The 22,779-nt window shown below is 42.1% G+C and overlaps 1 protein-coding gene across 5 annotated transcripts in view; it reads right to left on the bottom strand.

The window, feature by feature from the left end:
* The window catches only part of LOC141265258 (uncharacterized), a 154,697-nt gene that overhangs the window by 33,557 nt on the left and 98,361 nt on the right, over nt 1–22,779 (bottom strand). For all 5 annotated transcript variants that reach the window (XM_073678141.1, XM_073678112.1, XM_073678131.1 and 2 more), the window contains one exon: nt 2,012–2,242. In XM_073678141.1, coding sequence (XP_073534242.1) covers nt 2,012–2,242 — 231 coding nt within the window. The remainder of the gene's footprint in view (nt 1–2,011; nt 2,243–22,779) is intronic.

Raw genomic sequence — 22,779 nt, forward strand, 5'->3', positions numbered from 1 at the left:
TTCTCAGTTTTTTCATACTTCATGTGTCCTCCCTGTTGTCCAATATAACATTAACCCCTTAATGACATGTGACGTGCCTGTGCGTCCCGTTTGTGGGGTGAGCGTACAACGCAGGCTCCTGCAACAGTCAGGATTTGGGATAACCCTGATCCTGGCAGTTTACCCAGTTAGATACCACAGTCAGTCCACAAAATGCAACCAACTAGACAAAAAGGGGAATGCAATCCAACACAATCTTCCAGGTTGATATGGCAGCCAGAGGCGTACAAAAGGCCCCCTGTCTTCCCACCTTAGTACTTCTGTTAAATATTGGAACAGGAGAATGATCCAACAGGGAGCTAAAAATTGTCAAAATCAAACAGAGGGCTCTGTTCAACTTTTTTTCCCCACAGTTATGGGAAAAACTAAGTACATCCTCTTCAAATTATATGGTGTGAAAAAAAAAATCTGGTCCTTAGAAGGTGTCCCATTTGAGGAGTCCCCTGTCCCCAGGCACAGTTTGCTTTTAAAATAATCGGCAGAGCAGAAGTCATGTGGACAGCTCTGCAGCCAATCAGTGAGCTCAGTGGCTCTGAGCGGCATGTGCCATCTATTCGGGCAGAGACGATGAGCTCACCGATTGGTTGCAGCACTGTCAATGTGACAGATACAGGGAGCAGTGGCGAAATCTCAGTGCTGGACCAGTGTAGGGTAAGCAAAGGACAGGGTTGTTTTTTTTTTTTTTTTTTTTAATAAACTGTGCCTGGGGACACAGTTTCTAGAAATGGTAAACCCCTTTTTAAATTTAGGTAAATGTAACTTACAAATTACACCGTGTCGTAATTTTTTTCCACCCTACTACTGAACTTTGCCATAGTTAGAGGCACATAATGGCTGATTAAATCTGCTGCAAGTGCGGGGAAAGATGCGGGCTCATGGCAGGGGACATGGCATAAGACATAAATATACATCATAAGTCATGCAGGGGGTTAATGGTGCGAATCGCCCTATACAATCCTGTGTGCATTTGGAATACCCGGCAACCACCCCCTGATGTATGGTGGGTTTGCAAGTGGTTTTTCATTAGTGGTGCCTCCGCCATTATCAAGAGGGTCTGCTGTATCCGGTGGTGCATTGTGTTGTCACATGGTGTTGGTAAGTACAGTTGCCTTTTTTCTCAGATCCTTTTTTCAGTGAATTTCTTTCTTAGATGTACTGTATATATCATTTTTTTAACGTGGCAATGTTTTGTTTTAAATGATCACAATCTTTATTAAAAGACAAAATTTATAATCTTGCATTGTTCACATTGACTACTGGGGCTTTTTTTTTTTTTAGAATAATACGTTGTAATATTGCCTCTTAAAAGAGTCTTGCTGAAACCGTTCTGAAAGAACAATGACAGGCAACACTTCTATACATTAATCACAACAGGCGATGTCACAGAACCCCTATTCCCCCTCCCTTCACAATGACATTTGCACACGCTCATTAGGTGCTTCAATACAAAACATAGAGTTTGAGTCTATTCATTGTGGCAAATGTACATGTGATGTTTCCGGAAAGAACACGAAGCAGTCTATGTGAGTCTCGATAGTCAATGTGAGAAAATTCTACGTTTTCTATTTTTTTCAATTTGAAAAAAGTCATTGGCAAAAATTAAAACAAAAGAGAACTAACATTTTACAAAAAAACCCGAATTAAACAATAGGTCATAAAAACTGATGCACAGATTTGAAGAAATAGTGTGAACGGAGGCATGTGACACTTATGAGTCCTCCCACATTTCATGTTGTTGCAGCCCGAGCCACTTTAGAGACCCAAAAGTTTTTCCTGTATACATTTTATAGAACATAGTTTATTTAAAAAAAAAAAATCTTAATATATTGTAATATATCATTCAAATTCAATGTGTTGATAAGAGAAAAAAGTCAAACAATAAAAAAGTATACAGGACAATAATAAAAAATACAAAGTACATAGAAATCTTTAAATGACATATAGCAAAGAAAAACAATAGGTATTCACTCACCCAGGGTGCAGACGGCACAATGAGGGTCATTGTGAGCAAATCTCTGCAACATTCCTCCAAGGACTGAGTACATCTTGTCAAATGATTTATTAACCGGGAATATGTAACTGTAGGAAGTATATGATGTGCAGATTGTGAAGGATCTGTTCCCGGGGCTAAAATAATGCTCAGTGTCTGTCTTGCAGCATGCAGGTGTCTGAACAAGGTGCTAAGTTTTCCTTCAAGCGCACTCTGTTTTAAGAAAAAAAAAAATCAAGTCAAACAGTATCATCAAACACCCTAAACTTCATCCTTTTGACCTAAGGGGAAATTTCCATCACAAATTTTGTGTATGCGAGTAGAAACTCAGCTTGTTACATATTACACAGGTAGAATCCAAGAAACATATATATAAGAAGCTCATAAAAAAAAAAAAAGATTTCAACTGCTGTATGCCAAGTACAACTTACATACTGTGCCTGGCATCCAGCTGAAGATGACATTTAGGAGGAGCCCTGCATGGAAGACCTTTTAAAGTGCATGTAAAATAAATTACCATATATACAGAGCCTTGATAAAGTATTCATACCCAGTGACCTTTTACACATTTGTTTACATTACACACAATTGGGATTTATGTGATATACCAACAACAACTGCTCAAAAATCAGCGGAAAAAGCCCTAACAACACAATCAATAGAATAGATATTTTTGACCACCGTAAAAAGGCACAGGGTGAACACACCCTTAGGCTATTTTACCAAAAGAGCAGCTACAGGGAGAAAGTGACATTTTATTCTCCCTGCAGCTGCTCATTTTATCAGGATGTTGCAGGGAGCTGTTACAGTTGCCGCTCACCACTGTTATCACTCCCTGCCACATTAACAGTCTGTCCTGCGGGCACACTACAGAACAGCATGGCAGTCAAAATACAGGGGGAGTGATTACAGTGAGCTCACTGTATATGAGTGGTAACTGTTACAGACCCGTGCCTCAACCCAAAGACGGGAAACGAGAGGATGCTGGAATTAATTTTCTCCCTGTAGCCGTGCTTACAGTAAGCCTTCCAGACAAGATTTAAATTGATTCGGTCACGAGTTTTTTGCCAGCCCATCAAAGGCAGCATAATGTAGAGAAAGAGACCCTGATTCCTGCAATGTGTCACTAACTGGACTGCTTGCTAGAGTTTTGATTAAAAACTGTTTTAAGTGCTGAAGATCTGTTCTCTGAATCCTGAGCTCTGTATAACCTCGCCCACACCACTGATTGACATCTCTCTGTATACACTGTGCATAGGCAGAAAGCTGCCAATCAGAGGTGGAGGCGGGGTTGGACTACCCGGCAGCAGGTTTACTAGTCCTTTGGTGATAATATCCTACTGATAAAACAATCATTATATAAAAACTGCAGCAAGCAGATCAGTAAGTGACACATCTCTGGCATCAGAGTTTCTGCCTCTACATCATGCTGCTCTCAGATTAAGTAGCAAGAATCTGGAGACAGATTTCTTTTAAATTCTATTTACCTGCACACGACCACTATATCTGGAGGTAAATTGCATTTTTGCAGGTGACAGGTTTCCTTTAATTCCTTAGTGACTGAGACAATTATGTCCTTAATGACCAAGCCAAATTTTACAATTCTGACCAATGTCACTTTATGAGGTAATTACTCTGGAACGCTTCAATGGATCCCACTGATTCTGAGAATGTTTTCTCGTGACATATTGTACTTCATGATAGTGGTAAAATTTGTTCAATATGAATTGCGTTTATTTGTGAAAAAAAATCGGAAATTTGGCAAAAATTTGGAGAATTTCACAATTTTCAAACTTTTAATTTTTATGCCCTTAAGCCAGAGAGTTATGTCACACAAAATGGTTAATAAATAACATTTTCCATATGTTTACTTTACATCAGCACAATTTTTGAAACTTAATTTTTTTGTTAGGAAGTTAGAATTTTAAAAAGTTGACAAGCAATTTCTCATTTTTCCAACAAAATTTACAAAACCATTTTTTTAAGGGACATCATATTTAAAGTCACTTTGAGGGGCCTACATGATATAAAACAGCCAAAAGTGATACCATTCTAAAAACTGCACCCCTCAAAGTGCTCAAAACCACATTCAAAAAGAAACTCCCAACAACCGAGCCCATTTTGGAAATTACACCCCTCAACGATTTTATCCAGGGGTATAGTGAGCATTTTGAAAGCACAGACACTACACAGAATTTGATAACATTAGGTCGTATGAGGCAGTGAGGGGGATCATATGCGAGGGACGGTATGTATCCCCCAGGATGCGCATAAAGGCATATTGAACCCGCTGGAGTGCATTGCAGTCACAGAAATATCTGTGGTTGCAGTGCAAAATAAAAGTAAAGTTTGGACTAGGTCAAACTATTTGGCTAGGTTATATTTAAGTGGGGCGGTTCACTCCCTCCAGCCGGGTGTTACAAATGGCTCATGGCCACAGATTCCATTTAAAAACCTGTAGCTAAGGTTTGGGTGTGTCAGTGGTTTGTTTGCAAACTGAAGAGTAGGTGGCTCTGCAAAACAGGTCTGTGTGAAGCTAACAAACAGCCAAGGAAACCAAAACTCCTGGCAAACCTCAGGCGACCTGGCGGTGCAGTAGCAACGGGTATTGGAGAGGGACTGTTTGACGCCCGGCTGCGATCCGGAGGATACCATTTGCCTTTTCTTTGTGGGTTTTGGAAAATAAAGACATTTGAGTTGAACTTTACTGGGTCACGGCCTCATTACAGCACAGTGTGAACACCGCCGCACTACAGTCGTCATTAGTTTGAGCGCAAGTGCTCGCTACTCAAGTTTGCATCAGGTGCTCGGGTATACACCGAGTATTGTGGGTCTTCGAGGGATATTTTTTGGCTCTCCAACAGCCGAGAAACATGTGGGGCGGAGACTCAAGAATGTCACTGGAGGACCAGCAATACTTGGTGCATACTCAAGAACCCGATGCAAACTTGAGTAGCGAGCACTTGCGTTCAACACTAGTCGTCATATCGTAGTCCTTTTTTTTCTTTTTTAACTTTTGAAAAAAAAACAATCCTAACTCTAATCCTTAGTCTAACCACAACCCCAACACTAACCCCAACCCTAACACAATCCTAACCGTAACACAACCCTAACCCCAAACCCAATATTTTATTTTATTTTTTTTTATAATTTTTATCTGACTAAGAGGGTGACAAAGGGGGATTTGTTTCACTATTTTTTGGCTTTTGATCACTGTGATAGGGTCCATCACAGTGATCAAAAGGAACCAATAGGAAAATTACCTCTGCTGTTTCTGGGTACTGGCTGGCAGATCTTGGTGGGCACACTGCGACCGCCATTTTTTTTTTTCAGGAACATGACACGGAGGGCTGGTGGACAGAGCAGGAGGGACCGGGGAATTCCAGAGGTACCAGGGGGGGGACTTGAGGACATCATTTCTCTTTCCTCCGACATGTATATCATGTCAGAAGAGAGAGAGAAATGATTTTAATGGCGAGCACAGTTTTTTTTTTCGTGATCGCCGTTATTTACTGAATAGTGGCGATCACGTAATTGAGGACCAGAAAATCCGGCCCTGATCATGTTCTCCACGGTCTAAGCTACTCCCCGGTAGCTGAGACTTCAGATATTTTCCAACTCAGGGGGATGCTGTACCCTTATGGCCGATCACAATTTTAAAACAGCAAAGAGGGAATAAGGCCTCTTAGCGGCCACCGTTTTAATGCGTATCGGCAGTCATTAATGGGTTAAGCTAATAAAAGAAGACATGCATGTCAGAGCTCACCAACCCCAATGTACTACCCAATCCGCTCACTGTTTGTGCTTAGATTATATACTTGAATGGAAACACGTACACTATAGAATATTGTTATTTTAAATGTACTGCATCTACCAAAAACCTTACCATCTGCACAAGAAAAACAAAATAGAAAAACAATATATAAAGCAAAGGAAGTGAGAAGTCCATCTTTGCCACTGACAGTGATGGAGGAGCTGTGTACACGGCCAGTAGCCTTAAGGGACACACTGGTCTTGTAAACTGTGACAATATAGATTATTCCTCTGAATTTTCTACTGAAAAATAATGACACTGCAAAGGAAAAGTGATAAAGCTGGCAATAAAATAGTTATGATTAATAAAATGATTCAGAATAACAGCTAAAAGTATGCCTTAAAGACACAGCTAAAGAGTAATAAATTTATCTGGTGTCTTCTTTGTATCAATCTAGTTGACTAAAAAAAAAGAATTAAAAACATTTCCAAATTTGATGTAATATATTCAATAGCCATTCAGCTTCCAAATATCTATAATTTATTCATGTAATTAGTATGATGTACAGTGGGTACGGAAAGTATTCAGACCCCTTTAAATTTTTCACTCTTTGTTTTATTGCAGCCGTTTGGTAAATTCTAAAAAGTTCATTTTTTTTTCTCAATAAAGTACACTCTGCACCCCATCTTGACTGAAAAAAAACAGAAATGTAGACATTTTTTCAAATTTATTAAAAAAAAACAACTGAAATATCACATGGTGATATTTCACCATGTGATATATCTCCTCCATATATCAGTGACCTAGTCTCCCGTTACATACCCGCACGCAACCTCCGATCCTCACAAGATCTCCTTCTCTACTCCCCTCTTATCTCCTCCTCCCACAATCGCATACAAGATTCCTCCCGTGCTTCCCCCCTACTCTGGAACTCTCTACCCCAACACGTCACACTCTCGCCTACCGTGGAAACCTTCAAAAGGAGCCTGAAGACCCACCTCTTCCGACAAGCCTACAACCTGCAGTAACCACTGATCCACCACACCGCTGCACGACCAGCTCTACCCTCACCTACTGTATCCTCACCCATCCCTTGTAGATTGTGAGCCCTCACAGGCAGGGATCTCGCTCCTCCTGTACCAGTCGCTGTCAGATTGTGTTCAAGATTATTGTAAATGTTCTTGTATTACCCCTTGTATTACCCCTTTTTCACATGTAAAGCGCCGTGGAATAAATGGCACTATAATAATAAATAATAATAATGGTCATAAGTATTCAGACCCTTTGTTCAGTATTGAGTAGAAGCACCCTTTTGAGCTAGTACAGCCATGAATCTTCTTGGAAATGATGCAACAAGTTTTTCACACCTGGATTTGGGGATCCCCTGCCATTCTTCCTTGCAGATCCTCTCCAGTTCCGTCAGGTTGTATGGTGAACGTTGGTGGACAGCCATTTTCAGGTCTCTCCACAGATACTCAATTGGGTTTAGGTCAGGGCTCTGGCTGGGCCAGTCAAGAATGGTCACAGAGTCGTTCTGAAGCCACTCCTTTGTTATTTTAGCTGTGTGCTTAGGGTCATTGTCTTGTTGGAAGGTGAACCTTCGGCCAAGTCTGAGGTCCAGAGCACTCTGGAAGAGGTTTTCATCCAAGATAACTCTGTACTTAGCCGCATTCATGTGTCCTTCAATTGCAACCAGTCATCCTGTCCCTGCAGCTGAAAAACACCCCCATAGCATGATGGTGTCACCACCATGTTTCACTGTTGGGATTGTATTGGGCAGGTGATGAGCAGTGCCTGGTTTTCTCCACACATACCGCTTAGAATTATCAACAAAAAGTTCTATCTTCGTCTCATCAGACCAGAGAATCTTATTTCTCATAGTCTGGGAGTCCTTCATGTGTTTTTGAGCAAACTCTATGCGGGCTTTCATATGTCTTGCATTGAGGAGAGGTTTCCGTTAGGCCACTTTGCCATAAAGGCCCGACTGGTGGAGGGCTGCAGTGATAGTTGACTTTGTGGAACTTTCTCCCATCTCCCTACTGCATCTCTGGAGCTCAGCCACAGTGATCTTGGGGTTCTTCTTTACCTCCATCACCAAGGCTCTTCTCCCACGATTGCTCAGTTTGGCTGGACGACCAGGTCTAGGAAGACTTCTGGTGGTCCCAAACTTCTTCCATTTAAGGATTATGGAGGCAAAGGGCTCTTAGGAACCTTGAGTAATGCAGAAATTCTTTTGTAACCTTGGCCAGATCTGTGCCTTGCCACAATTCTGTCTCTGAGCTCCTTGGGCAGTTTCTTTGAGCCCGTGATTCTCATTTGGTCTGACATGCACTGTGAGCTGTCAGGTCTTATATAGACAGGTGTGTGCCTTTCCAAATCAAGTCCTATCAGTTTAATTAAACACAGCTGGACTCCAATGAAGGAGTAGAACCATCTCAAGGAGGATCACATGAAAATGGATAGCATGTGACTTAAATATGAGTGTCTGAGCAAAGGGTCTGAATACTTATGACCATATGATATTTCAGTTTTTTTTTTTAAATAAGTTTGCAAAAATTTCTACATTTCTGTTTTTTTTTAGTCAAGATGGGATGCAGAGTGTACTTTACTAATAATAAAAAAAAACTTTTTATAATTTACCAAATGGCTGCAATGAAACAAAGAGTGAAAAAATTTAAAGGGGTCTGAATACTTTCTGTACCCACTGTAGGTTTAAAAGGTTACAAGCACGTATAGCAGACAATCTGGAAAAGTTACAAGATCAGCGGGTGTGAGGGTGATCATGATATGGTAAAAATGTACTACCTAGTATTGTGGAAACAGGACGGTGTCAGCTAACAATCCAGTTATAAAAATCAAAGACCACACTGCAAACCAAATTTATAATTCAGAAATTATCCGTCTGTCGTGCCCAGCTGGTATAATTTACTATTGACAACCTTCAACTTAGCAGTTAAGAGTCTTTTGACAGAAGTAGAATCTCGACTTGCTTCTCCACGCTCGAACATCAAGTAAATCTCAAGTGGAATGAAAAAGTTTTTGCTTTAAGGTTATGTGCACACACGGCCTTTTAGATGCCAGCGTACCGCTGAGTTTTTCAAGAGAAAGATACTTCAAGAAAACACCGGTGGCATTTTTCCTGAAGCATCTTTTTTTAAGTCCTCTGCAAATCTGCTGCAAAAACTCATATGTTGGCAGGAAAATCAGAGGGAAAATACATGAGTTTTTGATGCATTCTTGCATGCATGGTTTATGTGTTTTTCCAATTCATTAGTATGGGTGAAATCTGCAGTAAAAACGGTGAAAGAATCAACATTCTGCAGATTTAAATCTGCTGCAAATCTGCAAGGAAAACATACACAGCGTGTGCATGAGACTTCAGAAATCTCATTCACTTTGCTGGTACTAGGAAATCCTGCAGGTTTTGAGACAAAGCTGTGCAGAAAAAAAACCTACAAAAAGTGCACTGTGTGCACAGACCCTAAAAAGTCCGGCACACACTGCACCAGCAAGGGGAGTGACCCACTTGCCCCACTGCACCCGTGCTGCAAGGCAAAGCCCCCGCGGCTTCAGGTGACACTATCCCACAGCAACAATGACCATTATACAGCACCAACACCAAGTGGAATAATCTAACAAACTCACCTTCCACACAGTCTCAGTCAACAAGCTGAAAGCAAAATAGGTAGAACTCCTCTTGCAGCTAATTAAAAACGCCTGGGCCAAGTAAAACCAATTAAAACAAAAAAGGAGTGGGAACGTATGCAATATGCTATAGCAGTAAAAAAATAAATAAATAAAAAAATGTGCAAAAATTTACTAAAGTGAGCATGATCGTTACAGGCTCATTTTTCAGTAAAAAAAAAATAGGTTGGCAGGTCATTAAACAGAACCCATCCAAGTGTAGGAGTCGTAATATATGGCCAATAACAGTAAAGCTGACCAAACATGTCTCATAGGTGTCGGCTAGACACTTGGGGCACTTTCAGAAGTCTGTGACCCTTGGTCCAATCTCAGATAGTAAAGCATGGACTAACCTCTTGTCTCTCGAACCGAGCATGACAACCTCCTAAAAATACATGAAGCTCGGGTCAGGAGACGCGCGGTCAGGCTGTGCATTGCAATCCGAGATTGCATCGATGATCACGGACATCTGATAGAGCCCTTGCTCAAATGACAGTTTTCCTCCCGAAGCCCCATTGTTAGGCTATGTCCACACATCATGTTTTTTTCTGCAAATTTTCAGCTGCCTTTTACAGTAACAGCAAAGTCTGAGATTCTAGAATTCTTAGTTCACACATGTTTTTTTTTTGTTCAGGATTTTGTGCCTTGCGTGTTTTTTTTCTAAAATAGAGCATGTCACTTTCAGCGTTTTCCACCCACTAGAAGTAATTGGTAGTGAAAAAACGTTAAAAAAGCCTAGTGTGAACATAACTATCAGGTTTTGCTACGTTTTTAGTGAAAATAAGCAAGTACAGCAGTATGTGAAACTCATTTATTTTTGTGATTTTACCATCTTGTCTTGGTCACTGAGATGGTAGTTTGTATTAGTACAGTGTAATTAAGTTAGTGATGTGTACAGTGTAAACATTGGCTGAGCTAGGTGTGAGATTGAACAATATCTGTGGCCCAGGCAGGTATGAAATTGAACAATGCCCTGAGCAACTCAATGACAGACCCCATAGTGTGAAAGTATATAGTGTCATACAAACTCAATGCACTGCCAGTGTCTTAGGTAAACTATTCCTGAACAATTCACCTCCCCCACTGTACATTTGTAATTCTGGTTAATATGGTTTCACATACCTCTTGCATTGGTGACCTGTGCTCACGCTTCTGTGGTGGAAGCAAAGCTGAACTTTGACTATGTCCACACATCATCTTTTTTTCAGTGTTTTTGTGCCTAAACCAGAATCAGATGTTTTTTTTTACTGTACTTTATGTAAATGCATAACAGAGAAAAAAGGACAGTGAGAAAAACGCTGAAAAAGTGCACAAAAAAAATGCAAAGAAGCAAGAAATCAGCAACAAAAATCCTGCACAAACTCCTGGCAAGAGATCAGGTTTTGCTGCAGAAAATGAACGCTGAAAAAAACATGATGTGTGAACATAGCGTTACAATTCAGCACTATGTTTTGGGTGTGATTCAGGAGGCCCCACACACAGAATATTCTCAAACCCACAGAAATTGGTGAATTTTACTAGTTTTTCTCTCATGTGTATGGGCTCCTTTACACCACAGTAACATTCATTACAGTACATTAGGACTCTACTGACAAGCATTAAAGATCTAGCAAGAACATTTAGTAATAATATGTTAAATATTATCCACCACTTGGCCTTTAAATACGCAAAGAAAGTGTCCTTAAATGTCATTTCAGGACTAAAAATATTGTAACACAAAGCAAAGCATTGTGAAAACCTCAGGACGAAAGGTTAATTGGTTGATTCATACTCTGCTCATTGTGTTGACTTGTCCAAATAGCTGAGGAAGAATATATTTAATAGAAAACATAATATGGAGCAACAGGCCAACATGAATCTGCAGGCTTTTGTAAACATTATTACTACCACCCGGGAATAGTTTTTAAGCAAATATTAATCTTGTGAATTAATTAAGGAATGCATATGATCTTTAATAAAATCCAAGTGACTAATTCAATATTTTCATTGCAAATGTGACTTGATTGGATCTTACAACATTAGGTATTTACAGAAAAAGAAATAGAATTATCATTTCTACTATGTTGTTAAGAGTTCTTATTCATACACAGGACTGTGCAAAGGTTTTAGGCAGGTGTGGAAAAAACTGAGGAGAATGCTTTTCTTAATAGAAGTGTTAATAGTTTATTTTCAGCAATCAACAAAATGCAAAGTGAATGAACAGAAAAGAAATCTAAATCAAAATTTCATGTGACCACAGTTTGCCTTCAAAACTTCTAGATATACTTTCACAAAGTCAGGCATTTCATAGGACTAGAGGAGTAAGAGTGACCAATTACACCAAACAGGTAATGATGATAACAATCATCATTTTCATATGAAGGTTATAATAATAATCTTTTTATTTATATAGCGCCAATAAATTCCGCAGCACTTTACAATTCAGACAATTTAGAGACATTATAGGCACGGTCCCTAATGGGGCTCACAATCTTCATTCCCTATCAGTATGTCTTTGGAGTGTGGGAGGAAACCGGAGAACAAGGAGGAAACCCACGCAAACACGGGGAGAATATACAAATTAATTGCAGATGTTGTCCATGGTAGGATTTGAACCCAGGACCTCAGCGCTGCAAGGCTGAAGTGCTAATCACTGAGCCACCGTGCTGCCTTGTTGAAGGTTGAAATATGGCCATTAACTGAAACAAAAGCAACCGTGTTAGAGACTTAAAAGTGGGTTAGCAACAGCCAAACTCTGCTACAATGGTGAGGATGTGGAAGACTGTTTCATGTCAGGTTTATACTACATCCCCAACCAGTTATTCAACACTTAACTCCCTCCTCCGCCACCACTGCCCCCTCCGACCTCCCTAATCTCTTCAGAGGACTTTGCCACACACTTCAAAAATAAAAATCGACCAAACAACGCAAATTTTTTTTGTTCAACCACGAAAACCCCTTTGTAAACCAGACCAATGCCCTTACCCCATAACCTCCCTCTCCAAGCAGAGCTTACTCATCTCCTCTCCAAATCACACTTCACCACTTGTGCACTTGTCCCCATCCCATCCCACCTCCTCCCCAACGTCACCACCACACTTCTCTCATCACTAACCCATCTCTTCCACCTATCACTAACTTCTGGTACCTTCCCTTCTGCTTTCAAACATGCTACAATCACACCTATCCTAAAAAAGCCATCCCTCGACACGACCGCTATTTCCAGCTATCGCCCCATATCGCTTCTCCCATTCACTTCCAAACTCCTTGAGCAGTATGTTCATGCTGAACTTTTCTCTCACCTCTCATCTAACTTGCTCTTCGACAACCTATAATCTGGTTTCTGTCTCGATCATTCCACTGAAACTGCCCTGACCAAAATTACTAACAACTTACTTACAGCGAAAGCTAACAGACAATTCTCTATAATCCTCCTTCTTGACGTCCCCTCTGCCTTTGACACAGTTGACCACTGTCTCTTACTACAGATCCACTCTTCCTTTGGCATCAAAGACCTTGCCCTATCCTGGATCTCCTCATACCTACTCAACTGCACATTTAGCGTCTCCCACTTCCACACTACCTCCTCATTCTGCCCTCTCTCTGTTGGAGTGCCTTAAGGCTCTGTCTTAGGACCCCTACTCTTCTCGATCTATACACTTGGCCTGGGACAACTCAAAGTCCCAGGGCTTACAGTACCATCTGTATGCTGATGACACTCAGATCTACCTCTGCTGTCCAGAATCCTGGAGTGTCTATCAGCCATATCCTGCTTCTTCTCCTCTCGCTTCTTCAACCTCAATGTGGACAAATCTGAACTCATTATCTTTCCTCCATCTCACGTATCTTCCCTATCTGATCTATCAGAATAAATGACATCACACTTTCCAATGTCCCGGAAATCCGCTGCCTCAGATTAAACCTGGACTCTGCCCTGTCCTTCAAACCACACATCCAAGCTATCGCCACCTCCTGTAGCCTCCAGCCCAAAAATATTTCCAGAATCCGACCTTTCCTCAACCCTCAATCTACTAAAATTCTTGTGCATGCCCTCATCATCCTCTTCTGAGGCCTACCTGCTAACACTCTCGCACCTCTCCAGTACATGTTTAACTTTGTTGCCCGACTAGTCCATCTTTCTCCTCGTTACTCCTCTCCTTCCCCCCTTTGCAAATCCCTTCAATGGCTCCCAATTCCCCAGCGTATCCAGTTCAAACTACTAACATTGACCTACAAAGTGTAGCATCAGTGTCTCAGCCCCCTGACAGGCAGAGACGCCGCCCCCCTTACCGCCGCGCTCCTGGCCCGGCATCTTCCGGCCCTCCTGCTGCTGCCGGCGCACGCAGCTTCCCGAGCACTGTGCTTAGGGCGCGCGCGTGCTCCCTCCCTCTTAAAGGGACCGCGCACCCTGTCCTAAGGAGTCCCCGGCCAATGGCCAGAGGACCTCTCATATAAAAGGCACCTCCTCCAAAATGGAGGTGCCCGTGCAAGGTTGTAGCTCTGTGTTCTAAACTCTGCTTCAGCCCTCAGGTCCCGCTGCTAGTCTGACTACCAGTCCAGTCCGCTAGCCTGTCTACCTGTGTAAGCCAGCCAAGTACACTCTCCAGCCCGACGGTCTGTCTACGGTCCTAACCCACCAGTCTGTCTATGGGCCAGGGTTGCCTGCCTACCTGAAGAACGTACCAGTTACCTGCCGTGCCTACCAGCCAGCCTACCTGGAGGCTCCTGCCAGTTACTCGTGGTGTCTGCCGTCTGTCTTCCCGGATCACCGGTCAGCCTGCCTGCCGTGCTCCTCTGCTGTACCGGTCAGTCCCTGCCTTCTGACCCGTGGGAGTCACCTGCTCTCATACAAGGACTGGTCCAGAGTAGCACCTGGTCCCTCTGCTCGGTCCTTCCCTGGTTCACAGAGTCGATTGAGCCGCTGTGCGACCTTGGTCAGTCCGAGCTGATACCTAGTTACGCCCCTCTGGTCCCTCCTTGCACCGCAGCACAGAGGTTCCACCACCCAGATCCGTAACACAAAGCCATTCATAACCTTTTTCCTCTGTACATCTCCGAACTAATCTCACGATATCTTCCCTCACGTAATCTATGGTCCTCCCAAGACCGCATTCTCTCCTCCACACTTATTCTTACCTCACCCAATCGCCTCCAAGACTTCTCCCAAATATCCAGACGCAAGGATATGGCCCAGTACCACCATATATCTAAACATACACTCGTGCCAAGGTCCCAAAAGAGACAATGTAGAAAGAAAGGAAGTGGAGGGAGAACAGGCACCAAGCGTAATGAATAATCAAGTATAGAGGCAGTGTATTGAAAACATAGTGTAAATTTTATTATAGTCAGGACATACAACACCACTTGTTAAAAAACATAGTTAAAATGACATATAAAACAGAAAAACAAACATCTGGACAAAGATGACCCCTTAAAAAGGTTTTAGCATATATCCAAAAAGTACTGAATACACCTAAATTCATATATCAAAAAATGCATCACCGATATGGTATAAGAATAAATAATTCTAATAATGTAGACATATGGCTAAAATGTATCCCCTAAATAAATTATACATTATAAAGATATAGAATAAATAATTTGAACAGGGGGAAAGAAGATATGTCTATGTTCTCCCTAAAGCGGACAGTACCCAATAGGTCATAGTGGGAAGGGGAGAATAGGTAAATAGATAAAGTATACCAACCATGTAAGGTCACAGTGGAGAAAAAGGGGGATGTCAACAGTGCATTACCCTACGCGTTACGCCATTAGGTTCTGGCTTCCTCAGGCCCTGAGTTATTAGAATTATTTATTCTTATACCATATCGGTGGTGCATTTTTTGATATATGAATTTAGGTGTATTCAGTACTTTTTGGATATATGCTAAAACCTTTTTAAGGGGTCATCTTTGTCCAGATGTTTGTTTTTCTGCTTTATATGTCATTTTAACTATGTTTTTTAACAAGTGGTGTTGTATGTCCTGACCATAATAAAATTTACACTATGTTTTCAATACACTGCCTCTATACTTGATTATTCATTACGCTTGGTGCCTGTTCTCCCTCCACTTCCTTTCTTTCTACATTTTCCCGAATATCCCTCATCCTCTGGAATTCTGTGCCCCAACACATACGATTATCAACACATTCAGATCCTTCAGACGGAACCTGAAAACCCATCTCTACAAGAAAGCTTACATCCTGCAATGACCACGCTGCCACCTCAACACCACTGGAGGTACTGCAACCTCCCCAACCTACTGTCTCTTTCCTCATCATCCTGTAGAATGTAAGCTCAAAAGAGCTTCTTCCCTCAGTATCACTCTATCATTGTTAGTTTGTTTACTGTAAATTATATCTGTATTTTGTATGTAACCCTCTCCTCAAGTACAGTACAGTACAGCACCATGGAATTAATGGTGCTATATATAAATAAATAATAATAATGTCACAGGTCATACACCATGACAAGACTGAGCACAGCAACAAGACACAAGATAGTTATACTGCATCAGCAAGGTGTCTCCCAGGCAAAGATTTCAAAGCACACAGGGGTTTCAAGATGTGCTGTTCAAGCAGTTTTGAAAATGCACCATGAAATAGGCAATATTGATGACTGTAGATATAGTGGTCGGCCAAGGAAACTTTGTGCAGCAGATGAAAGTCACATCACGATTAATTCCCTTCAAAACTGGAAGATGTCCACTCCAGTAGTGCTATCCGCTCAGAACTAGCAGCAACCAGTGGGACCCAGTTACACCCATCTACTGTTCAGAGAAGTCTGGCCAGAAGGGGTCTTCATGGAAGAATTGCAGCCAAAAAGCCATGCCTTCAACATGAAAACAAGGCCAAGCGACTCAATTATGCATAAAAAGAAATGTTAGTAGGTGCTCTGGACTAAGGAGTCAAAATGTGAAACTTTTGGCTGTAACAGAAGGCGATTGTTCACCGACAGACTGGAGAGCAGTACAATAACGAGTGTCTGCAAGCAACAGTGAAAAATAGTTAAGGTTCCTTGCAAGTTTAGGGCTGCATTTCAGAAAATGAAGTGGAAGATTTGGTGAAGATTAATGTTGTTCTCAAAGCTGAGAAATACAGCCAGATACTAACTCATCATGCAATGTACTCAGGGACACAACTAATTGGCTCTTAATTTATTCCATAGCCGGACAACAATCTCAAACATATAGGCAATGTCATGAAGAACTATTGTCAGCGTAAAGAACAACAAGGAGTCCTGGAAGTGATATGGACCCACAGAGCCCTGATCTTAACATCGAGCTTGTAGGAGATTGCATGAAAAGACAGGAGGATTTACGTAACCTCCCTGTCCAAGTCCTTCAAAAACTAGAGGACTTGATGCTGTTTTGAAGGCAAAGAGTGATCACACAAAATAATGATTAGCTTTTACCTTAGTTCATTCACTTTACATCTTGCTAATTGATAAAAATAAACCAATAACATGTTTAGTTTTTTTAAAGCATTCTTACATTTCAACAATTTTTCCACACCTACCTAAAATGTTTGCACAAAACTGTAGATTTAAAAAAAAAAGAATACATTTTTTTTTAGAACCCAGCTAATGTTTTCACAAATTGAAGCCAGCCTTCATACATGGTTCTTCCATCACCTTCCAGTCAACTTTGACTCTTTCATTACAGCAGAGATTAGTGAGGAGTGAGGGAACATAACCAAAAAACACTGAAGTTAGTCTATGCTATTAAAAGCATTCATTATGATTTGCTCATTACAATTTTACGCACATTCAATGAAAAAAGCTTTAGAGCATTAAAGAGAAAAGGTAATGAAGTAGCATAAACTACCTGTACCTGTATATAGTAAGGGGAGGCCCTCATCTTCTTAAGGCAGTCCTGGTATTATAAGACAGCTCAAAAAGCATTTGGCACATGTGCAGTGAACTTGTAATTTCAGGACTCAAGAATTTTGCTCTCAAAAATGCTAAAACAGGACCATGAAGGTTTGGCTGTCTTACACAAATGTATCAATAATTTATACTGTAAACCACAAACATCTGACAAAATCTAAAAATTTTTGACAGCACACAACATAACGTACAGTATATAGAAAGAAAACCTAATTTTTACTTACAAACACCTTTTCAGCACTTTTCATCAAACAGTGATTCTAAAAATATATCCATATATTTTTTTGTATATAGATAGGAATTTTCATGCATAGAAACAGTAAGATTTATGTTCACATATATGCATTCACAGGAGCAGGTGTTCAAAAAATGGCAAAACTGATTTGACCGTTTATAGAGAGTCATTTCTGACTGACTGAAATGTGTTCCATCTGTCAGAAACATTTTAGACATTTTTCTTTAGTGATACTAGTTATCGCCATCACTGTTAGATTATAACGGGTATCGTTAGAGTCGTGGTCAGAATATTTTATGAATCGGGTTAGAACAGGGTAACCTTTGCTGATGGTTTTGAGGGATGTGAGTGTTTGGCATGACCTATTTGAGACAGTCATTTGGACTCTTGTAACTGGATTGCGGCAACAATAAAAAAATATATATATATATGCACGGGGTTGATTAGAAGGGCAACTGCTTATATTCTCAGTACTTTTCCAGGGGAAAAAAAAGTTCCCTATATGTAACAATCATAGAGCAAGTATGTTGTCTAATAAGGTGGTAAAACATGAACCCCTGGGGTTATGTACAGGAAGTCTGGATTTTTATAGAATGGTTTATCCTGAGTTTAACACTTTTTTGAACTGCCTGTTACAGTGGCATGTAAAAGTTTGGGCACCCTGGTCAAAATTACTGTTATTGTGAACAGTTAAGCAAGTTGAAGATGAAATGATCTCTAAAAGGCCTAAAGTTAAAGATAACACTTAACTTTAGGCAAAAAAAAATGTTCATCTTTTAAATTTTAAAAATTACAAAAAAGGAAAATGGGATGAGTCAAAAGTTTGAGTACCCTGCATGGTAAGTACCTAGTAGCACCCCCTTTTGAAAGTATCTCAACTTGCATATGCTTCTTGTAGCCAGCCAATAGTCTTTCAATTCTTGTTTGAGGGATTTTCATCCATTCTCCCTTGGAAAATTCTTTCAGTTCTGTGAGATTCCTGGGTTGTCTTGCATGCACTGCTAATTTGAGGTCTAGTCACAGATTTTCAATTTTGTTCAGAACATGGGACTGTGAGGGCCATTGAAAAACCTTCAGATGCGCCTTTTGAGGTAGTCTATTGTGGATTTTGACATGTGTTTAGCATAATTATCCATTTGTAGAATCCATCCTCTTTTCAACTTCAGCTTTTATACAGATTGTGTTATGTTTCCATCAATAATTTGTTGAAATTTTATTGAATCCATTTTTCCCTCTACCCGTGAAATGTTCCCTGTGCCATTAACTGCAACATAACCCCAAAGCATGATTGATCCACCTTCATGCTTAATGGTTGGCGAGATGTTCTTTTCCTGAATTCTGTGCCATTTTTTCTCCAAACATAACTTTGATCATTGTGGCCAAAGAGTTCTATTTTAACCTCATCGGTCCAAAGGACTTGTTTCCAAAATGCATCAGGCTTGTTTAGATGTTTTTTTGCATAATTCTGATGCTGAATTTTATGGTGAGGACACAGGAGAGGTTTTCTTATGATCACTCTTCCTTGAAGGCCATATTTGTGCAGGTGTCTCTGAATAGTAGAACAATATACCACAACTCCAGAGTTTGCTAAATCTTTCTGAAGGTCTTTTGCAGTAAATCGGGGAATTTTAATTAGCCTCTCTAGAAATCTTACGAGCAGCTCTCACTGAAATTTTGCTTTGTCTTCCAGACCTTATCTTGACCTCCACTGTTAATATTAACTGCCATTTCTTAATTACATTTCGAACCGAGGAAAGGGCAACTTGAAAACGCTTTGCAATCTTCTTATATCCTTCACCTGCCTCCACCATTTTCAGTGTGCTAGGCAGCTGCTTCGAAGAATCCATGGCTGCTGTTTTTTGGCACAAGGTTAGAGGAGGCTGGATTTTTATAAGGCTGGGAAATCTGCATCACCTGGCCTTTCCTAAAGATGATAGTGAACAAGACATAATACTAACAGGCTAATTAAGGTCTGAAACCTTGGTCAAAGTTATCTGAACACACAAAACTCCAAGAGTGGCCAAACTTTTGAATGGGCTCATTTTCTTTTTTGTAATTTTAAAATGTAGAAAATGAAATAATATTATATATATATATATATATATATATATTTTATTTTTTTTTTGCCTAAAAAGTTTAGGCCTTTTAGAGATAATTTAATCTTTAACTTGCTTAATTGTTCACAACAACAGTAATTTTAACCAGAGGTGCCCAAACTTTTACATGCCACTGTAAGTAACAAAGAAATAAACTCACGCACTTCTGTCACAAACTGCTATGGTTTTGAGTGATGTATAACCTGTATAAACCAAAATGCAAAACTGCAGCAATTTGCAATATGACTGTGTGTGCCTTTTGACACGCGTTATTATGTACTTATGAAAAAAACAAAAAACCTTGAGAAAATTACAATAAAAAAAGTGTCCTACAAGAACCCAGTCTTATACAGGAAGATGAGGAGAATCACTCATCACAAATTCTCCTCTTCTCCATGCTGCCTGTCAGTACCCTTTGCTATCCCCACTCTACTCCTTATTACTGGTTAATGGCTAGGGAGGTAGGCTTCCCACTATAGCAGGCTGTATTTCAGCCTGGATCATAGCTAGAACTTCATGATTTACAGCAAGACCTAGATTGGAAGTCTAGTAGGGAGAGCTTCAGACATTCATGCAGCTTTCACTTCAACACACCATATCTCAGGCTGGAATGGGCCTAGACCATTAAAGCTCTGAATCTAAGAATTAAAACAAAAACACTATCTCCAATCTAGTCTGAGAATAAGTCATTACGTATTAAATATATCCTTGCTACTGATGTGCCTCCCTGCGATGATATATGAGATACAGGGTAAGAGTTCATTTGTCACCATTTGGTAATTGATTTTAAAAGTAGAATAACTGTCTTGTAACACAAGTTTCAGATGAGACCAGAGCAATGTAATAATGTCTATGGAAAATGTTAATTACACCAGGGGTCTCAAACACGCGGCCCGCATGCGGCCCCTCCAGCTGCTTCTTGCGGGCCGCAGGCACAGACCCCGTAACGATCGCGGCTCTCTCCAGCAGCCGCCGACATCAGCGCTGTAGTGCAGTGTATTGCCGCGCAGAGACCGGCTCTCTGCACAGCAATACCAGTGTCAGCAGCAGGCCTATCAGAGGCCAGCAGCTGACATCTGCGTCCCAGCGCAGCGGCGTATGACATCACTGCCATGCGCAGATGTCAGCTGCTGGCCTCTGATAGGCTGGCGGCTGACACTGGTATTGCTGTGCAGAGAGCCGGTCTCTGCGCGGCAATACACTGCACTACAGCGCTGATGTCGGCGGCTGCTGGAGAAAGCCGCAATCGTTACGGGGTCTGTGCCTGCAGGCCACAAGTGCAGAAAGGACGCCGAGGGAAAGGAGGACAGGTGAGAATCTTTTTTTTTTTTTCTCTGTCATGTGAAATACACTACAGGGGACCTGTGCTCAGTATGGGGGGGGGGGCACTCTGAGCGCTGTATGGAGGGACGGGGACCCTGAACGCAGTATTGGGGGGACGGGGACCCTGTGCACAGTATTGGGGGGGACGGGGACCCTGTGCGCAGTATTGGGGGGGACGGGGACCCTGTGCGCAGTATTGGGGGGGGACGGGGACGCTGTGCGCAGTATTGGGGGGGGACGGGGACCCTGTGCGCAGTATTGGGGGGGACGGGGACCCTGTGCGCAGTATTGGGGTGGGGACCCTGTGCGCAGTATTGGGGAGGGGACGGGGACCCTGTGCGCAGTATTGGGGGGCGACCCTGTGCGCAGTATTGGGGGGGACGGGGACCCTGTGCGCAGTATTGGGGGGGGGACCCTGTGAGCAGTATTGGGGTGGGGACCCTGTGCGCAGTATTGGGGAGGGGACGGGGACCCTGTGCGCAGTATTGGGGGGCGACCCTGTGCGCAGTATTGGGGGGGACGGGGACCCTGTGCGCAGTATGGGGGGGACAGGGACCCTGTGTGCAGTATGGGGGGGGACGGGGACCCTGTGCGCAGTATGGGGGGGGGCGGGGACCCTGTGCGCAGTATGGGGGGGGACCCTGTGCGCAGTATGGGGGGGGGGCCCTGTGCGCAGTATGGGGGGGGCGGGGACCCTGCACGCAGTATGGGGGGGACCTAGATGGGGGATATGTCTGCAAGATAAGGACCAGAATGGGGGACCATGTCTGCAATATGGGGGACCATGTCTGCAATATGGGGGACCTGGATGGGGGACCATGTTTGCAATACTGGGGACCATGTCTGCAATATGGGGGACCTGGATGGGAGACCATGTCTGCAATATGGGGGACCTGGATGGGAGACCATGTCTGCAATATGGGGGACCATGTCTGCAATATGGGAGACCATGTCTGCAATATGGGGGACCATGTCTGCAATATGGGGGACCTGGAGGGGAGACCATGTCTGCAAGATGAGGACCAGTTCAAAAGGTGTATAGAAAATAAAATGGTATCACTAAAAATGTCACTTTGTCATGCTAATAATGCGGCCCCCCAAATTAAATGTTTTTCCGTGTGCGGCCCATATGTCCAGCTGAGTTTGGGACCCCTGAATTACACCATGACTTGGACACACTGTTTGAGAATATCCTATACAAAAAGATTTAAAAGAATGTCAAGTTATGCATTTGGGTACAAATAATGTGCATGTACCAAGTGTTCCGGGATAAAGCTAGGAGAGTCACTGGTATAAAAGGATCCAGGCATAGTTAGGAAGGGATAGGCGGACCTGTGGATGTTCAGGTCCATCCGAACTCTATAAAAATGTTCGGCTCGGGTACCAGAACGATACCTGAACTTGATCCCGAACCCAAACCCCATTCAAGTGAATGGGGGGCCCAAACAGCCGGCTGTTTCCACGTGGTCCTCTGTGTAACAGTGTGGGAAACAGTGGCTGTGACTGGCAGTGACCTTACTGAAGTCACCGCCGGTGACAGCCGCTGGGTATTGCGGTTCCCCCGCTGTCACACAGAGGACAGCGTGTGAGCCAGTGGCTGTGATCAGTGTCGCCAGCTGTCGCTGAATGCAGCGAGAGCAGGAGATGCTGATGAGAGTAGTCATCAGCCGGCACCTGTGCATCGCAGTACCTTTACTGCTATCAACAGGCGCCGGAGACAAAGAAGAAGATGGACTTGACGTGGATTACTTTGTGGGATCATTTTATTAATTAGTGGTGGTTAAAAATTGG

This window comes from Phyllobates terribilis, unplaced genomic scaffold (assembly GCF_046119375.1).
Source record: "Phyllobates terribilis strain yellow unplaced genomic scaffold, ASM4611937v1 Scaffold_1__5_contigs__length_1240528914, whole genome shotgun sequence".
NCBI lineage: Eukaryota > Metazoa > Chordata > Amphibia > Anura > Dendrobatidae > Phyllobates > Phyllobates terribilis.